This window comes from Cotesia glomerata, linkage group LG1 (assembly GCF_020080835.1).
Source record: "Cotesia glomerata isolate CgM1 linkage group LG1, MPM_Cglom_v2.3, whole genome shotgun sequence".
NCBI lineage: Eukaryota > Metazoa > Arthropoda > Insecta > Hymenoptera > Braconidae > Cotesia > Cotesia glomerata.
The window spans coordinates 19,414,817-19,433,673 of NC_058158.1; the positions used below are offsets into that span (position 1 = coordinate 19,414,817).

Below are 18,857 nucleotides of genomic sequence, written 5' to 3' on the forward strand. Positions count from 1 at the left end.
TAAATACTATTAATTTCATTAACTTCAATTACCAATTAAATTCTCAAATCATTAAAAATCATTAGTAACTGTTCAGTGAATTAAATTAATTAAAATTAATAAGTGACGCCACGCGGTCATTACGCGCCATTTCAACAAAGGATTACATCAGCCACGCGGCATTAGTCAATCCATTGTTAACACGCAATATTTGTAATAAATTATATTAAATTCATTGCTAAATATTTAATCATCATTCTATCAAATCAAATCTTATCAACTATTCGATTCTGATATCGAATTATCTAATTAGTTCCTACACTAATAATTCTAATCAATCAATCAGTCTCTGCACTGACATTTTACGTCAATTAATTAGTATTTCACTATTAATTGACTCTAGTTAGCTTAAAAGCTAGCGTAAATTCATTAATTCTAAATTAATACCATTTGTTTTTCTAAAACGGTTGAGCTTACCTCGTTTGTGTTGTTTGCGACGGCAATTTACACATATTTTTTCATTCGCACTACACGCTTTGCGTTCTTACTTGTACATTTTTTTCATTCGAGGAGGTTTTTTCTTAGCCCAACTGAGTTTTCCTCCTCTGGGGATAAATAAATATTCATTTTATTCCCCAACAAATCGACATATATTTTATTTAATATCCTAATCCCAAATTAATCATAATTTTCAAAATAATTACGGAAACTATCCTAAGTGGATAGTTTTCGACAAAACAATTTCCAATCTCGGTTGGTCAATACGAAGGTTTCTTTACCTACGAACGTTACAATGTATAGTGAGTATAGTATAGTGAATTGAGAATACGTAAAAAGGCCGCGGTAAAAGTAATAAATTAAAAAAATTTTTTTTATTTCTTAAATTGTTAGTAGTTATTTAGATTAGTGGAAAAGTAGCCCAAATTATGGAAAATCGCTCAAAAGAAATTTTGGCGTAAGACACGACTGAAATTCGTCCAATCTGGCAACCCTGCTGAGCAACGATAGTTGATGTAATTTTCTATGTCCCCTCTTTTGATTTAAATACTGAGAAGAGGAGATCATGCGGGTAGTAATTCTTAAGGCAATTTTTCACTCAAGATGGCGGAGAAGGAGCCATCGTCAAGTAGTTAGCTAGGCACGTGTATCGGATGCCATAAAATTGAAAATAGAGAAAGGTTACTTGGAGGACATTGGAGAGTTACTCACTATTCTTGCAGGTGAAACGAATAGACAATTTACTGTAGGTATAAGCTTCGAAATATTATTTTAAAAATAACTAAAGAGTCATCTAAATTTTAAGTTAAATATAATCAATTATAAAATCATTACATTTCTATGTTAAATAACCTCTTTATTAACTACGCCAACCTGGTGACAATTAGTAATTTGATATTTTATCTAACAGACCTAATTTCACACTAAAAATAATCCACCTCGCTTACCAGATGGAATCTACCATTATAACTTAACTTAAATTGTCCACTGGATTTACTAAAATTTTTGAAAACTCGTCCACCAGACGCTAAGCTAATTCAAAAGATTTTCTAATTAGTTAACTTTTTTTCATTACTTATAAACTGATTCTCAAAATTCACCAAAATTAACGCCTATCACTTATTCAATACAAAATTCCGATCCAAAAAATTAATTTAATACTAAATTACCTAACTAAATTCATTAACCGAATTTTTTAACTAAATTCATTAAATAAATTCATTGAATAACTTAATTAAATTTAGCCCACCAGCCTAAATTTAATTTCACAAAATTCTTAAATTTGATTACGGCAATCTTAATGCGTCTTGTGAAAATTCTCAAACTATAGAACTTTCTAGAAAATGTCTACTAACTACATTACAAAATAAAATTTATTTTTCATTTTTTTGCTTTGAAAATATTATTTAAATTAATTTATTGTAGCCAAAAAGGCCTATAATAAATAACTAATAAATTTTATATCAGTATAAAAATAATAATAATAATAAACTAAATTCCTTGTCATAGATATATAACCTGCAACAAAACTAACCAACGAAATGACCTTGACGAATAATTTACACGATGCCGCGACTAGTCAACCGACGACATTTCAACCGAGACCGTTTAACCGTGACATTTCAACCGACAACTTTTCAACCGAAGGACAATTCAACCGCAAGACAATTCAACTGAAGGACAATTCAACCACGAGACAAATCAACCGATGACAGTTTAACTGCACTTTTTCTGATAGATTGATTACAAAATCCATGATAAAAGAGCCTCATACGGTAACAAGCTTCTGTGTTAGTCTAATATCGAATAAACACACACAAAAACCATGTTAAAAGGACGAAACACGATTACCCGCGTTTGTGTTGGTCTAATGTCGAATAAACACACACAAAAACCATGTTAAAAGGGTGCAACACAATTACCCGCGTTTGTAATGGCCTATTACTGAGTAAACACACAAAAACCGTGTTAAAAGGGCGCAAAACGATAATCCGCGTTTGTGTTGGTCTAATGTCGAATAAACACACACACAAAACCATGATAAAAGGGCACAAAACGATTACCTGCGTTTGTAATGGCCTATTACTGAGTAAAAACACCCAAAAACCATGTTAAAAGGGCACAACACGATTACCCGCATTTGTGTTGGTCTGATGTCGAATAAACACACACAAAAAACCATGTTAAAAGGGCGCAACACGATTATCCGCATTTGTGTTGGTCTAATGTCGAATAAACACACATACACACACACACACATACACAAAAAAAACATGATAAAACCATGATAAAATTACTGTATATTCGTTATTTCGTTTTTCAATATATAAAAAACGGTCAGAATTGTAGTTTTTGTTGTATTTCAAAATATGTAATAATAATTATACTAATAATCACAATTATAAAGTTTTTTTCGCATTATTTAAAAAAAATGTTTATTGTGTCCTTCTATTATGGATTTTGTGATCAATTTATCAGGAAAACTGCAGTTATACTGTCATCAGTTGAATTTTCTTGCGGTTGAATTGTCCTTCGGTTAAATTGTCCTTCGGTTAAATTGTCCTTCGGTTGAAAAGTCGTCGGTTGAAATGTCGCGGTTGAACTGTCGTGGTTGAAAAGTCGTCGGTTGAAATGTCGCGGTTGAACTGTCGCGGTTGAACTGTTACAGAACCAATTTACGCAGATAAGAACCAACTTATATGAAATAGCCACTAGAGACGGTAACGAATAAGATTTTACGAAATTCATTTCAATTATTTCGGCTTCTTAATTGATTAAATTATTAAAATTGGCCTAAAACAACTGAAAAATACTTAGAGTTCAAATTCTACTGTTCTCAACAGTGACTCATGTCTCAGTAAAAAATGGCAGGATCGACTGCTCAGCGTTTGCTGGCTTCTGATTAGTGTCCAATTTTCCAATAATATTCTCCTCGATTTCCAAAATGAATTCTTGACAATAAATCTGTATTTTCAACTTGAATAAATAATACGAATACAACAAAGCCCCCAGCCCAACGGCCTAACGACAGAATATTTTTTATAAAATCATAAGACAATGTAACAGTTTTATTAGCTGTCCAATTAGCCGCTTAAATTAATTAAAATAAAAACAATAATTTATTAAATGATATTAGATCAATTAATTGAAAGGACGCCTGGAACCGGTCCAGAGCAGAGAGCTTATCTTAGGGTTAGAGACAGTGGAAGAAGGTGCTGTTTAAACGATAAATGATTATTAAACGATTGCACCGGTATTTATTAACAACAATTTCAACAAGGTGATCACTCACACTATAATCAACTTAATATTAAAACTAATTAGAATTATCTGAATTTCTCTGCAGAAAGAATGCAGTGTGACAGAGATCTTCTGGCCTGACGAGCGGCTAACCCAAACTACAACACTAAACCAAACTTGACTTAAACGTACTAAGTTACACAGGTCCACAAAAAAAAATTAGGAAAATGGTTGCCCTTGAAAACCATCCCTGCAACTTTCCGCTAATTCCATACCTAGGCGCTTAAAATCGCACTTATCACGTTTTTGAGCTCTTCGAGCTCAAAAATACAATTTATGAGTTATTTTGAGCTCTCCGAGCTTAAAGAGATAGCTTTCCTATGCTTTTAAGCTCTTAGAACTCGAAAGTTTTATCCAAGTTCGATGAAACACGATTTTTTAAATTTTCAAACTGTTATAACTTTTGAATGAATCGACTGATTATCACGCAGTTGACGGCGATCGATGTAGTTTTTGAGTTCTATAAAAAATTTAAACTAAAAAATTGATCTGATTGAAAATTTTGGAGTTATTACAAAAAAACACTTTTTTTTATTTTTTTCGACAATGATATTTCACGAACGCATCAACTGATTCTGACGCAGTTAGTGGCGATCGATGCAGGTTTTTAAGGTTAAAAGCTGATTAGTTTTTAAGATCGATCGGTTTAGCCAGTTCGGAGATATTTTAAAAAAATGAAAAAAAAAAAAACTTTTTGTTTCACTTTTCTGGCAATTTCTCGAAATCTATCGGTCTGAATTGGTTCCAACTTACAAGAAATCTAAATTTGGCGAAGCCTTTTCGAATGACACCAACCGCGATGAAATCGGTCAAGCCGTTCAAAAGTTATGAGAGGTTGACACACACACACACACACGCGCGCGCGCACACACATACATCATCGTAAAAATAGTCAGGAAAGCTTTTTAGGGCTTCAAAACGTCGAGATCTGTTGAAACCTCGATTTTTATAAAACGGGGTAAGAGCAATAACTTCCCGATTTTCCGAAAATCATTGATTTTCTTAGCAGGAAGTTAAAAAAGTGGTCTGTCCTGGGTGTACGACAAAGATTTTTCGACGTATTTTTTACCACTGAACACGAATCTGAAGTAAAATTGGGGGTCAAACTGCAAAAAAAGGAGAAAAATTTAAAAAACCGATAAAATCTGCGATCTAATAAATTATTTTGCATAATAATTATAACTTCTGTCATTCCTGGCCCATTTCTCCTCAAATGACCTGTGCAACGGATTTCTGTTACACTTTTTTCCTCTCTGTTGAGTTTCTCTTGTAGCATTTAACAGTATTCTGGAAACATATTTACTCCCCACTACCCCTGAAACCACCATTTAAAATCTTTTAGATCTTGATCAAATCTCTATCCCTGCTCTTCACTAAAGTTTCCGTTGTTCTCCGGAAAATAATTGAGATGCAAATCAAGAAAGTGAAGTTTCAAATTCATTAGGCAACCTGAATCCTTGGTGTTACTTAAAAACTTGGTACACACTAGCTTTCTTGAAACTCAGCTATGATGCCTTTTCTTGTTCATCCATAACTGAAACAAATGTTTTATCTTTGAATAACGTCCGGATTTCCGGTCCATCAAAGATGCCTTCTCTCAATTTCGCATCTGATTTGTGCTTAAACACTAGACGCAGGTATGTGAAGCATTCTCCACCTTTATCAAGAGCTTTCATAAACTTCTTTATCAACCCAAGTTTAATATGAAGAGGAGGAATGAGAATTTTGGCTGGAATAACAAACGGTTTTCTAATTAAATTATGTGATCCAATCTTAAATAAAGATCTCGAAGGCCAAACTTTTTTCAAAAATACTTCATGAATCCACTTGCCATTTATGTTCTTCATACTTAATTTTTTTCAGGGCAGTTTCTAGAATCGTGTACTCTTCTTTAAATAAAGTTGAGTGAGCTAACGGTAAAGAAACAAACTTGTTGGTGTTGTGAAGAAGAACTGCCTTACGACTGCGTTGAGACGAGTCAATGAATAACAGCTAATCTTCAGGTTTACATAAATTTGGCTTTAATTCATCCACAAGTCCTTCCAGATCAGTACAATAAAGCAAATCTTCTTTTTTTCAAAATATTTACGGAAAGCCTCTTCGCGATTCCAATGAAATGAAACTTTAGAACCTTGTGTCAGAAGGTTTCTCCTTTTCATACTCGAAGCCAATATTTCAGCCGATTTTTTTGAGAGTTTAGCTTCTCTAAATAATTCATTTGGATGTTTTTGGTCGTATTTTTCTGGATTTTTCTCTTCACCGATCGGCCTATACTCTTCTTCACTGCTTGAAGGAACTTTTTCATCAGGTTTACTGGACTCGAATTCACTGTCAGTAGCAGACTCTTCGTCATTAAGAGCTACATTCTCAGGATCGACGTCGACTTCTATTGTATCGAATCCACTGGTCAGGCTGTCTTGTGACGTATCATCTTCTGAATCTTCTATAAAGTTTGCAACTGGTTGTTGCATACTTGTAACAGAAGAATACGAAATTTTTTCCTTATGGATTCGGCCTGCAGTCTCAACTTTTGTCGTGCAAAAGTAGCAGTCACTTGCATCGAGAGGCTTCTTCTGTATAGCTGGAGTTTCAAATTTAAGTTTCTTCTTGTTCTGGTGCTTCTCAAATCGGTTAACCATATTATAGCATAGAACCATAAACAACATTAGGTATCCAATTTTCTAAACTGAGAGAAACTTCCACATTGAAACACTTTTCATACAAAGTCGCAAACCTATTTACAAGTTTCTTTGTATTTTTCATCCCAATGTATTTTGAATGAACGCAGTAAAAAAGATTAGGATTCTTAGCATATTCATGATTGTCATGAGTACTAAAAGATCCAGCTAAACTTTGAGTAGAAGAAGCATTACAATCAATTAAAATAAATAAATTCCGCACGCTAGAATACCTGGTTTGATCGGAGGTGAGTCAGCCGTCCTAGGGGTGATAACCCTCATACCTTCCCAGGCCAAAGTATGAGGGCTTTTCGACTTTGATGAGGACAATGTCAACTCGTCGTCGAACACGGTACAGCATCATTCTCATATTCTAGCGCTTCCTTTCAAAACAGTACGCCTTCGTTGGCTTCGATCCCACGAAATGTTAACTAGCGAATAATTCTACACATCCCGTTAAAGAGCAGTTGTCATCGTAGTCCAAATTTTTCCGTGGTAGCAGGTTTTTGCCAGTACATGTACCGATTTAATGTCTTGACGTTTTATTTTACATAAAAGACAAAATTCATTCGATAAACGACTTTAATAAGACACAATGAGTGGTAAATAAACATATTCGCAAATCACTGATGAATGCTACAAAGAGAAACAAAGCAGAAACGGCAATTTGATCATAGCGTACTGAAAACACTAGTAGATCATGGATTTTATCGGTTTTTTTTAATTTTTCTCTGTTTTGCTGTTTGATTCCCAATTTTGACTTCAGATTCGTGTTCAGCAGTAAAAAATACGTCGGAAAATCTTTGTCGCATACCCAGCACAGACCACTATTTTTTTTTTTTTGTGGACCTGTGTAATTAATACGTGGCCTGCCGGTTAAACCGTGTCTGAACTCGTCTTAAGTGCAGAGCAAATCAAGATAAGGGACTTTTACAAGGCACGGGCCTGTCAAGTTAAACGCGGAAGTCGAATTAACTAGCAAAGACCTGGTTAACATTTATTATTAATACGTGGCCGGCCGGTTAAACTGTGTCTGAACTCGTCTTAAGTGCAGAGAAAATTAAGAAAAGCGACTTTTACATGGCACGGGCCAAATCAGTCAAACGCGGAAGTCGAGTTTACTAACAAAGGCCAGGAGTTGGCTTCATTTCTCCTTTTTAAATGCTCGCGGTGCTGAGTTTGCAGAAGTCCCCGCTAGTTAACCAGCAGTCACGTAGCTTATATTTTATTGTGGCTTTCGCGCATGAAGAAGTCTTCCATCTTGCGCGGGTTATTTAAATTTAAAGAAAAAAAATGCGGGTGGACATAACAATTTGGATTGCAACTACACTAAAATATAGAAATCCAAATCTGTAAAACGCCTATATTTATATGTTTATAAACACCTAGACGTTAACGCAATAAATAATAGTTTTCGATGAATTTTCTGTTGAATATAGGTCGAAGGGAATCTTTTTGCAGTCTACAACACAGGCTCTAGTGATCATGCTATTGGCGAAATAGGTGTCAAAATCAATGACAATCAATATCACATTGTACGGTTTACAAGAAACGGTTCTAACTGTACCTTACAAGTCGACGATTACGACTTACAATCGAACAATAACTCAGGTATAAATTACATTTTATCATATTCGTAATAAATTTTAGTATGTTTTTCTCTACCCGGAAAAATTATTTTTAACCAGTGACTGCAAAATAATACTCACCCACTAAAGAGTATAATAATTCTTACATTGCCTTAATTAGAAACAGTTTTTTAAATAATGACTACATATTTCAATTTATTTACGAGAATATTATTTTTAGATAAAAAATTAATGTGTAAAATATATTTAATATATTTTAATTCACTAAATCAAAATGTTAATTAGCAAACTAAGCCATAAAAATTTTTAAAAATTGTGAAAAACAAAGAAAAAAATTGCAAAAAAAACATAAAAATCCTAATTTATCGAACTAAAAACATTTTTTGGATTCAGATTGAGTATGATTTTTATGTACTTTGTTCTACTGAATCTGAATCTAAAAATTTTTAGTCCCATTAATACTTCAAAATTAAAATAAATCTCAAAAAACCAAATAATTGTGAAAATTGCAGTTATAAATAAGAGGAAAAATTTTTGAACATGACTGCTAATGACTCGGGTGTAATTTGATCAATGAAATATGATGGTACAATTAAAAAATTAACAAAATTCTGTAACAGGGTACTTTGTTACCTCTGGTAGTTAGTTCGAACCGTTGCGAGTTCGATAATTTATCGACGCGACACCAGTGCGCGATGGTCTCGGGCATTTTAGGTAGTAGGGAGAAGGGCGACGGGCCGGAGCGAGCACGAGTGGAGTAGTGGCCGGTGAACAAGACAGAAGAGGTTGTACTACCGAACGTTCTGGACACAGTTGGAATAAGCAGGAATAATTGTTGCGGTTGGAAGCAGTACAAAATCCCCGAGAGTACGAGTAACGACGAGGCGGCAACAGAACAAAGCCGTGGCTACAAGTTGACGGGAAGTAGTTCGTCGATTGCAAGGTACATTGTCAAGTCTCGTGGGTAAAATTCGACTGTGGTTAGCACCCAGTCTTATTTACTTTTCTGGACAAGGTTTAATTATTTTTATTGGGTTAAATGAATTAAATTGATTATTGGGTAAAATAAAATTGCTGGAGAATTCTGTGGTCCGACACCCGGAATATATTAATTGACCTTGAGGCGAGTTTTATGTTAAGATAATTACGCGTCATTTTAAAATCAGTTTTAATGAATTAATTTAATTAATTATTATTAATTTGCGGTTAACTCATAATTTTAATTATTTGTGGTTAGATGAAATTTTTGTAAGAAAGTGGTTGTATAATTGTCACTACGCAGAACGTTTTAACTGCGCGTCTAAAATCACAAGGTCATGTTTACTGGCATCATGTAATTCTATGGTATTGAAAATAGTCACCGAATAAATTAGTTAGTTCGGTTAGATAAAGTTAATATTTTATTTTAATTAATTTGGTTTGGGTTATGAGTGATAGAGAGTGAGACTTTGACAAGAAGCTTCTGATAAATGGTACGGTTTCCCCTCTATATCAGAAGTTTTCCCAAATTTTGGTGATAGGTTGAGAAAGTTGACGAGTAGCTTCTGGTAAATGGTACGGTTTTCCCTCTATATCAGAAGTTTACAATAAAATTGGTCATTGGTAATACGGAATATTGGTAAATAATTGGAGGTCATGTGGTCTACATACCCGTGAATTAAGGTACGGTTTCCCCTCTGTTTTACGGGTATTAATTAAGAAATTATTTAGATAAGGTTGGCAATGGAATTTATAGTATGCGTGTGAGAGTGATTATTGTAAAATAAATGATTAGTAACCACGAATTATTAGTTTTATTCATTTCTAAATAATTTCCTAATTCTCTCTGCCCTGTAGATAATCTCTCATGTTCTTACGGTTTCCAGGACACCGTTGTAACAACCTGGTGGCGCCCTAAATTTAACATTTAAAATAATAATCTAATGGTATGGATAGTTAACATCTAATTAATAAATTAAAGCTGCTATGGAACGGCGGGAATAAAAACCCCCGCCACACTGGCGCCCAACAGTTAAGAATCCCGAAGAGAGAGAGGAAATTTGGAAATTAATAAAACTGGCATTTGTGAAAAAAAGTAGCAATTTTTCGGAAATAAATAATTGCAAGGTGAAAAAAAAAAAAAAAAAAAATTAGGACGTATAATTCGTATTATCTATTTTCGGAAATAAATAATTGTCAGGAGTACTTAGCAAAAAAATTTAGACCTAAAATTTTTTTCTAAAATTATTTTCTTTTGTCAGGAATTTGTAAAAGCGGATTAAAATTCGGTAGTCGTTTCTAGTAACTAAAATAATACGTCGGCGTCTGAAAATAAATCGATAAGATTCGTTTAGCTCCAATGGTTATAATAATAATAATTAAAATTATATTTTAAGTTTTGTATAATTCCTCAAGGGATTTTAGTTTCTAGCGTCGACAAAGATCAAAGGCGGTGAGTCATTTTATTCCTTTGTTCTCATCGCTTTCTTAGTTTGCTTTATTTTAAAATAATCATACTTCGATTAAACGCGCTGTTACTAAGTCACCTTACAAAATAATCCCACAGAAAAATTTTAACACACGTTAGACTCGCTTGGGTTTACTTCGCAAATTACTGAAACATAAATACACCGACTTGCTTCTACAGTACATAAAGACAAATTTATACTAATACACAATTAACATCAAGAAAGAAATAATCTATCCGCATGTTGCACGTTTAAAAAAATTTTTTTTTTTGTGCATTGGTGTATCAATTGTGCTTGAAATCGCTAGTATTGTAATTAATAAAGATTGCAAGTTTCAGTATGCAGCGATTAGGGGGACCTAGAACCAGATCCCAAGGACTGGACGAGGAGGAACAAATAGAACCTCGACGTGTGTCGTTCGGCAGAGGCCGAGGTAGAGTTTCATCGGAACTAAACCCCGGAACGAGGTTTCAGATTAGTCCTGTCGGGGTGTCTACTCGTATCCCCGGGTCTAGGATACCTGTGGGAGAGCAGACACGTACAATCCCCAGGTCAATGAACCAAATTAGTTCTGCGGGAATTTCGGATCAAACGAACTCTCTTAATATTAACAGAGATAGAAGACTAATTGGAGAAATTCCTAGTACCAGTGGTACGCGGTTTGGCCCTATATCTACATATAATGCAAGCACACCAGCGGCTAGAAGTTCAGCATTGCCTAACATTGTTGAATACATACCATCTTCAGGTAATTCAACAAGTTCGTCTGGCAACGTAGACGAGTTAGTTGCACGCACTAATGTTCTGATCGATTCCATGAACAGAGACCTTGCACGCACTAGACAAATGGTGAGGGAGACAGCGAGAGACGATCCACAATTTAACGAAAGATTGTTCACTCTCGACAGAATGGTCCGCGAAAGTAGACAACTACGAGAACGGCAACAACTTCTGCAGGAACAATACAATCGATTAGGGCAGGAACGCGATCAAATAATGCAAGAACAAGATTTACAGGCTCATCAACAACGTGAGCAAGAACTACGTGCTCAACTACAACGTGAGCAGAAACTACGTACTCAACTACAACGCGAGCAAGAATTGCGCGAACAAGAAGTTCGTGCTCAACGTATTCGTGAACAAGAACGTAGAGAGCAACGTACATATATCATTAGTCCAAGAATAGATAGTACGGGTGCAAATTATTCACCGGGATCATCAGACTGGGAAGCTTGAGATCCAACACCGATGAGACAAACGGCAGCCTCACGAAATAGAGGAGTCTCAGATGATATCGGAGTGGAAAATTTTGTTCTTCGGACAGGTACTAACCACCAATATCATACGGTTAAGGGGGGAAATACGTGTAGAGGCTTGAAAAAATTCAAAATTTTTTTTTTTCATAAATCGCTTGTAAAACTATTGAAAAATATACAGTTAAAATTTCAGGTCAAAATTATTATTCGTTCAAAAGTTACAAGCAATTTAGTAAGTGCGCTCGGTACAGCGCCCGAGAACATAATTACCTGAACGGAGCGGTCGGTTAGGGTCGAGTAGGTAGTCATTCATCTACTTCCAGGTATATATTTTTAAGAGAGAAAGGGAAAATGGGCAGATGTTCTTTTATTTTATTCGTATAGAAGCTACTAGAAGTATTAGTGTCCTTGTAACAAACCATAGTGTAATATTAGTTCACAACCGACCTTCATAGCGTGTGTTTGCAGTATTAGTAAAAAATGTCTTCGTATCCAAAAACAGGACGTAGTGATAGTGCTCGTCGTAGTAGACCACGCAAAAGATCTTTTCACGGAAATCAGTTTTCAAATACTGAATCAAACGAGTGTGGTGATAATAACGAGAGTATAAGTGCCAAAAAGCTATCAAATACAATGAGTGAAAATGTAATTGTTAACCCATTACATTTTTATAGAATCATAGAATTTTTTACCGTCTTCACAGCCTTATCGGATATTCTTATATGTCGAAACTGTAAACAGAATGTTAAATTTGCTGAAAGTGGAATACGAGGCCTCGGATTCAAGCTCGTTGTTAATTGCATGTGCGGATCGAAACAAATTCCATCAGGTCCTTTTATAAATAATGGATTTGAAATAAATCGTAGGATAGTTTTTGTCATGCGACTCTTGGGTGTTGGCCGAGAGGGAATTAATCTATTTTGTAATTATATGGACATAGGTACTGGTATCTGTGAAAATACTTACAATTCGATATATGATCATATTCACAGTGCTGCTAAAAAAATATTTGAATTTTGTTGTAAGAAAGCTGTAGATGAAGAAAAAAAAGAAAATGAGAAGCACGAAAGACCTCTTCTTAATTTTAAAGTATCCGGTGATGGAACTTGGAGGAAACGAGGATTCAAATCATTATTTGGCGTTACAACTCTAACAGGCTATTATACTGGAAAGGTTGTAGATTTAGTTGTTCGGAGTAGTTATTGTCATGCGTGTGCAATATGGAAGAACAAACCGAAAACTTCACCGGAATATATAGCTTGGGAAGAAAACCATGATGAAGAAAGCTGCACACAAACACATGAAGGATCTGCGGGAAGTATGGAAGTTGAAGCTATCAAAACGATGTTTACAAGGTCAGAAGAATTACACGGAGTAAAGTACGGTAATTATATAGGCGATGGAGATTCCAAAACATTCTCAGCAGTGATAAAATTGAACCCGTATGGTGATGAACTGACAGTAACTAAAAGCGAATGTATAGGTCATGTGCAAAAAAGAATGGGAACGCGACTCCGGAGCGTAAAAAAAAAACATTTGGGCGGAAGAGGAAAGTTGACAGAAGTTTTAATAAAAAAATTAAGCACTTACTATGGACTAGCAATTAGGAGAAATGTAAATAGCGTTGAAGACATGAAAAATGAGATATTGGCAACTTATTTCCATATGATATCAACAGATGATAATCCACAACATGACAAATGTCCAAAGGGTGTAGATAGCTGGTGTAAGTGGAACGAAGCTAAAGCTCTGGGGACAGAACCTCCAAAACATCCGACACCTTTGCATCCTGACGTTCAAAAGCGATTTTTCCAATTTATCAGGATTTATCCCGGGTAGATTTATTGGAGAGATGTTTAGGAGGCCATACTCAAAATGCTAATGAAAGTTTTAATTCAACTATTTGGCGTATGGCCCCTAAACATTTGCATAGTGGTTTAAAAACTATTGAAATTGCTGCATACTTGGCTGCTTGCTTATTCAATGAAGGCAGTTCAAGTATTTTATTAGTCATGAACGAGTTAGGTCTCATCGTTGGGAACAATAGCTTCAATCACGCACAACAATCCGACAGTCAGCGCGTAACCCGTCAAAATCGACGCAGCTCCTTGGACAGTAAAGAAGCCCGAAAAGCACGAAAAGAAAAGCTACAAGCTCAAAATGAAGCATATGAAGCTGAAGAAGGCTTACAATATGGTGCTGGAATAGCTGATTAATTGGTAAGTTGTTTTAATTCGTTTAATACAACTTTATATTAACCTTTTGGCACCGTGGCTTTATTTACCAGTAACAATTTATCGAAACAAAAATTTTTCATAAAAAATTTATCATACAAAAATTTCTCACATGCAAAAAATTCTCACTCAAAAATTTCTTGATTAAAAAAATTCTCACAGAGCAAAAAATTATTATTTAAAAGTTTCTCAAATATTTTATTTTCACTTTATCATTAAAAATTCATAATTAAATAAATATTAATTTTAATAATAATTAATAATACCAAATAAATTTTGACAATGAGAAATATTGCCTTTGTGAAAATATCGAACAAGAAATTATTGCTGATAATTTATGTCGCGAGAAATTATTGCATGAGAAAAAAGAGACGGTCACCTTAACTTTTTTCATCACTTATTTTTTAAACGCGTTTTTCTCGAAACTAGTTTTTTCGAACTAGTGTACACTCTAGCTTAAAAAGTTTTTAACCAATCATCTTCAAATTTAGTATATTATTTCTTTACATAATTGTGCTGAATATGAACCTCAATCAGAAGCAATTTTTTCATTTTAACTAATTTTTTTATAATAAACAATAAACAAAAAAAAGGTAAAAAAACATGACTTACTTTCACAGCCGTCAAAAAAATGAAAAATTTTTTTTTTTTTTCTTTAAAATGAGGTTCATATAGAAGATACATGTCTAAAAAAAGTTATAATTTTGATGCATTGATTTCAGATAAAAATTATGGCCTCCATGATGTACACCAGTTGCGAAGTCGGACGACAACCTACGAGATGTATCAGCTGATATCTTTACTACTTTTTAAGTTTTATTCTTGTAAATGTAAATTTTTACTCTTCAATATATGTATAAAATAACCCAAAAGTTTGAATAAATAATATTAATTTTTTATACCTTTAAATAATTGATTAAAATCTGCTCGAAAACGGCCATCTACACGTATTTCCCCCCTTAACACACAACAGCCCTGCTCTTACACAATGCCAGGAATTTCAAGCTATAGTGGCCAACCTACTTATGAACAGGGATATTACCGTGGGACTAACCCCGGTAATGTTCAACAAATATATCCTCAAAATAATTTGGCTGGAGCAAGTCATCAAATTAGCTCTGTACAATTTCCTCAAAACCGCTGGAAGGAAATTAAAGATATTATAAAAATGACTAACATCTGTTTTCCTCAAGAAGGTGTTTCTGCTAATGATTTCATAAATTCTCTGGAGGCAAGAGCACGTCGCGAAAACTGGACAGAGACAGAACTACTCAAGGTGATAAGCTACACACTTAAAGGCCCAGCAGCACGTTGGGTGGACACAAATTATTCTAGATGGCAAAGGTTTGCTCAATTTAAAGAAGAATTCCGCAGAGCTTTTGGCAGTCCGGTAACAGATCATCAAATAATTATGGACATCAGCCAAATGAGAATGCAACCTGGAGAGAACGCAACTGAGTTTGTGTTTAATGTACACCAGAAATATCAAGCGATGCAAGTTCCACCTCCAGTTGAGGAACAGGTGAATTGTATAAGAAATCATCTAACTGATGAGTTGAGGTTAATGATATTTTCTCGCCAAGTATACACGTATGAGGACCTTCTAAATACCTTACACGAAGCTTCTAGATGCGTCAGAGACGCTAGCATTTCCTCACAGTCAGCTACATTTAAAAAGAATGCTGAAAAACCACGCTTCGGCATGATACAAACTTCGATGGAAGAAGTAGAATTCGTTGAAGATGTAGCTGAGTCAACTGGACTTAATGCTATGAGGATGTCTAACGCAACAGAATATGATAATAGATATGGAGTGGTGAGACGGTCGTCGACACCTTTCCAGTCTAACAGATCTGCTTCAAATCAAAGGAATTATCAGAGACAACAGATGCCAGCAACTCAGACTCCTGGTCAATATGCAGTGAGTCAGCAATCTCAAGTCACAGTTCCGGCTACACAAAATGCAGCAGAATACTCAGGCCAGCAGCATCAAGACTTCGTCCAATCAGCTCCTACAATCCAATCACAAGATGGAGGATTAATATATAACCCACGCTATTTGCGCGGACCAAAACCGTGTTTTAATTGCGGTGAGCCTGGACACAATTTTGAGTTTTGCCTGGGTCCACGTAGATTGGTGTGTAATGTCTGCTGGAGTACGGGCCATCTGCGTGATAATTGTCCTTTTATAATAGAGAAAACTCATCAATCGCAGGTAACAGTGGCGACTGTGGTCTCTGAAAACAGTGCTGGTCAACAACAAAAAAATGCATAATGGGAGCTCGGAAGTTTCCCACGTGCTTGCCAGAAATAAGAATAGAAACGGGAAATAAATTAAATAAAACAACGGTTGGATCTGAGAATGAATCGGGATTATCCCCGGAGAGAGCTATAGCGTCTTCGCAATTCTCACTCCGCGGGCAGGATTCTCCAGATCCTATAAATTTATCAGTTGTTTCTGATGAAATGTATAAATTACATGACGAAATGATAAAATCAAGTTCACAGATTTTAAATGAGATCTCGACGCGCATGATATCACTCACTTAGTCAGAATATTGGAAGAACCGTTGTCCTTGTCTTCAGAATGGGAACCAGATCTCGATGACGTTTGTCATTTTAATCTACTGGCGATTAATGAAGATACTATTTCAGAAGCAGAAAAATGTTCTGATAGTGAGTTGGAAGAAGAGTTTGCCCCTCTTCTTGAACCGGTAGTCGAGAAGACTAAAATTGTGTCATCAGCCAAAATATTACATCAAGCAGCATTCCTACCACCGATACTACAAGGTAAACAGCTTCCGGCGTCAGTTATACATCATCTGATGGCACGACGAATCTTTAAACCCGGTACAGGGTCACCACCAACAGAAACGTCACGTATTCCGGTTTCGGTGTGGGTTTTCGGAGTGAAATTACAAGCAATATTGGATACTGGTAGTGAATTGTCATATATTAACGCGAAAATATATGAAGACATCAGAAACTTGGCTAGTGGTAATTTACAAGATGATCAGACCAAGAAGGGCGTATTTCTTGCTAATCACTCGACTTGCAAAAGTAAGGGTGGAGCCCCCTTCATTATCCAAATTGGGTCTGTAGCTGGTGATCAGTATTTTAGTATTTTACCGGACTTGAGTTATTCAATGGTCTTAGGCGTGGACTTCATGAGAAAATTTGGCGTACAAATAGATTGCAGAGACTGTACATGGAAATTCGCTGATGCTTCAGACATCTTTCCGTTCCAGCCGATAGTTTGCAACAGAGATAAAACACATGTGTGTGCTATGTCCTCGACACAAGATATAGAACTTCAAAAATTCTTAGAAGTTGAAATAAAAAAATTTGATGAAGTGTCGAATATCGGAGCTACTGGAATAATTGAACATGAAATAGTGGTGAAACCTGGAGCTCAGCCGGTACGAGTTAAGCCATATCGTCGAAGTCCAGTTGTTAATCAGGAGCTAAATAAACAAATTGATGAGTTGCTGGAAAAAAATTTTATTCGTCCCAGTTACAGTGTGTGATCGTGCTCACCTCTGATGGTCTCCAAGCCTAATAACAAATGGAGATTTTGCGTGGATTACAGACCAGTGAACAAAGTAACGATTCCACCAGCTCATCCTTTACCGAATATGCTTCGGATATTAAGTGCTTTACATGGTGCTCTGATTATAACAACAATGGATTTAAGAGAAGCATTTCATCAGATTTTTATGGAACCTAACTCGATACATTTAACTGCTTTCTCCGTGGAGGGAAGAGGTCAATTCGAATGGCTGAGAATGCCATATGGACTTGTGGGTGCCCCGAGTACATTCCAGAAGGCCATGGACATCGTTAAAACTAGATTTTGCAAACTCCTAGTAGAAAGAGGACTTCCTCTAAAATGGGCAAAGCAAGTCTTTGCATACTTAGATGACTGGGTCATCATAAGTGAAACATTTGTGGAACACTTGCAGATCTTAGCTTTACTTTTCGAAGTATTTCGCGAATTTGGCCTTCTCATAAACCCGGAGAAATGCAAATTTTGGCGAAGTGAAGTAAAATTCTTGGGATTCGTGGTGAACGAAAGTGGATTATACCCGGACCCCGAGAGGATTGCTCCAATCGTAAACTTTCCAAATCCAACAAATAGAAAACAGCTAAGAAGTTTCCTGGGATTAATAAACTGGTATCACCGTCACCTTCAGAATGTTTCCAAGGCACAAGGGCCTTTAAACAAATTAACAAGCGTGAATAACGAGTGGAAATGGGGAGATGAGGAAGAAAAATCATTCCAAGAGTTAAAAAGGGCGTTGGTGGAAGCTCAACCGCTAGCTATTCCGAGACAAGATTGGCATTACATACTGTACACAGATGCCTGCGACACAGGCCTTGGCGCATTTTTAGTCCAAAAGGAACCAGGAACTTCTAAAGAACATCTAATAATTTGTTTGAGCCGTCAGCTTCGTGGTGCAGAGACTCGTTATACAACTACATAGAAGGAGTGCCTAGCTGTAGTTTGGGCGGTGAGGAAGCTGAGGTGCTACTTGGAAGGTGCTCCGTTTACTGTTGTAACAGACCACGCTTCCTTAATGTGGTTGCACTCACTTAAAAATCCAAATGGTCGCTTGGCTCGTTGGGCAGTCGAGCTTTTCTCACACCAAGTCTCTATTAAACACCAGCGTGGAACCACAAACGAAGGACCGGACGCTTTGTCTCGATTATACGAAGATGATTCTCCAGAGGACTGGATGGAAGTTAAGGAAAGACTTAATAAAGCAAAATTTCTACATATCCAAACGTTAAGCTGGTATGATGTCAAGTTCAATAACGTCCGAAGGCGTCCCAAGGACTTCCTAGATTGGAAAATTGTAGATGATCAGCTTTATTT

The 18,857-nt window shown here is 35.8% G+C and overlaps 1 protein-coding gene across 1 annotated transcript in view; it reads left to right on the forward strand.

Moving 5' to 3' along the window:
- Positions 1-18,857, forward strand: part of LOC123263793 (neurexin-3-like) — a 763,584-nt gene that overhangs the window by 647,350 nt on the left and 97,377 nt on the right. The window contains exon 26 of the mRNA XM_044726803.1: positions 7,895-8,066. Within this exon, the coding sequence (XP_044582738.1) occupies positions 7,895-8,066 (172 nt within the window). The remainder of the gene's footprint in view (positions 1-7,894; positions 8,067-18,857) is intronic.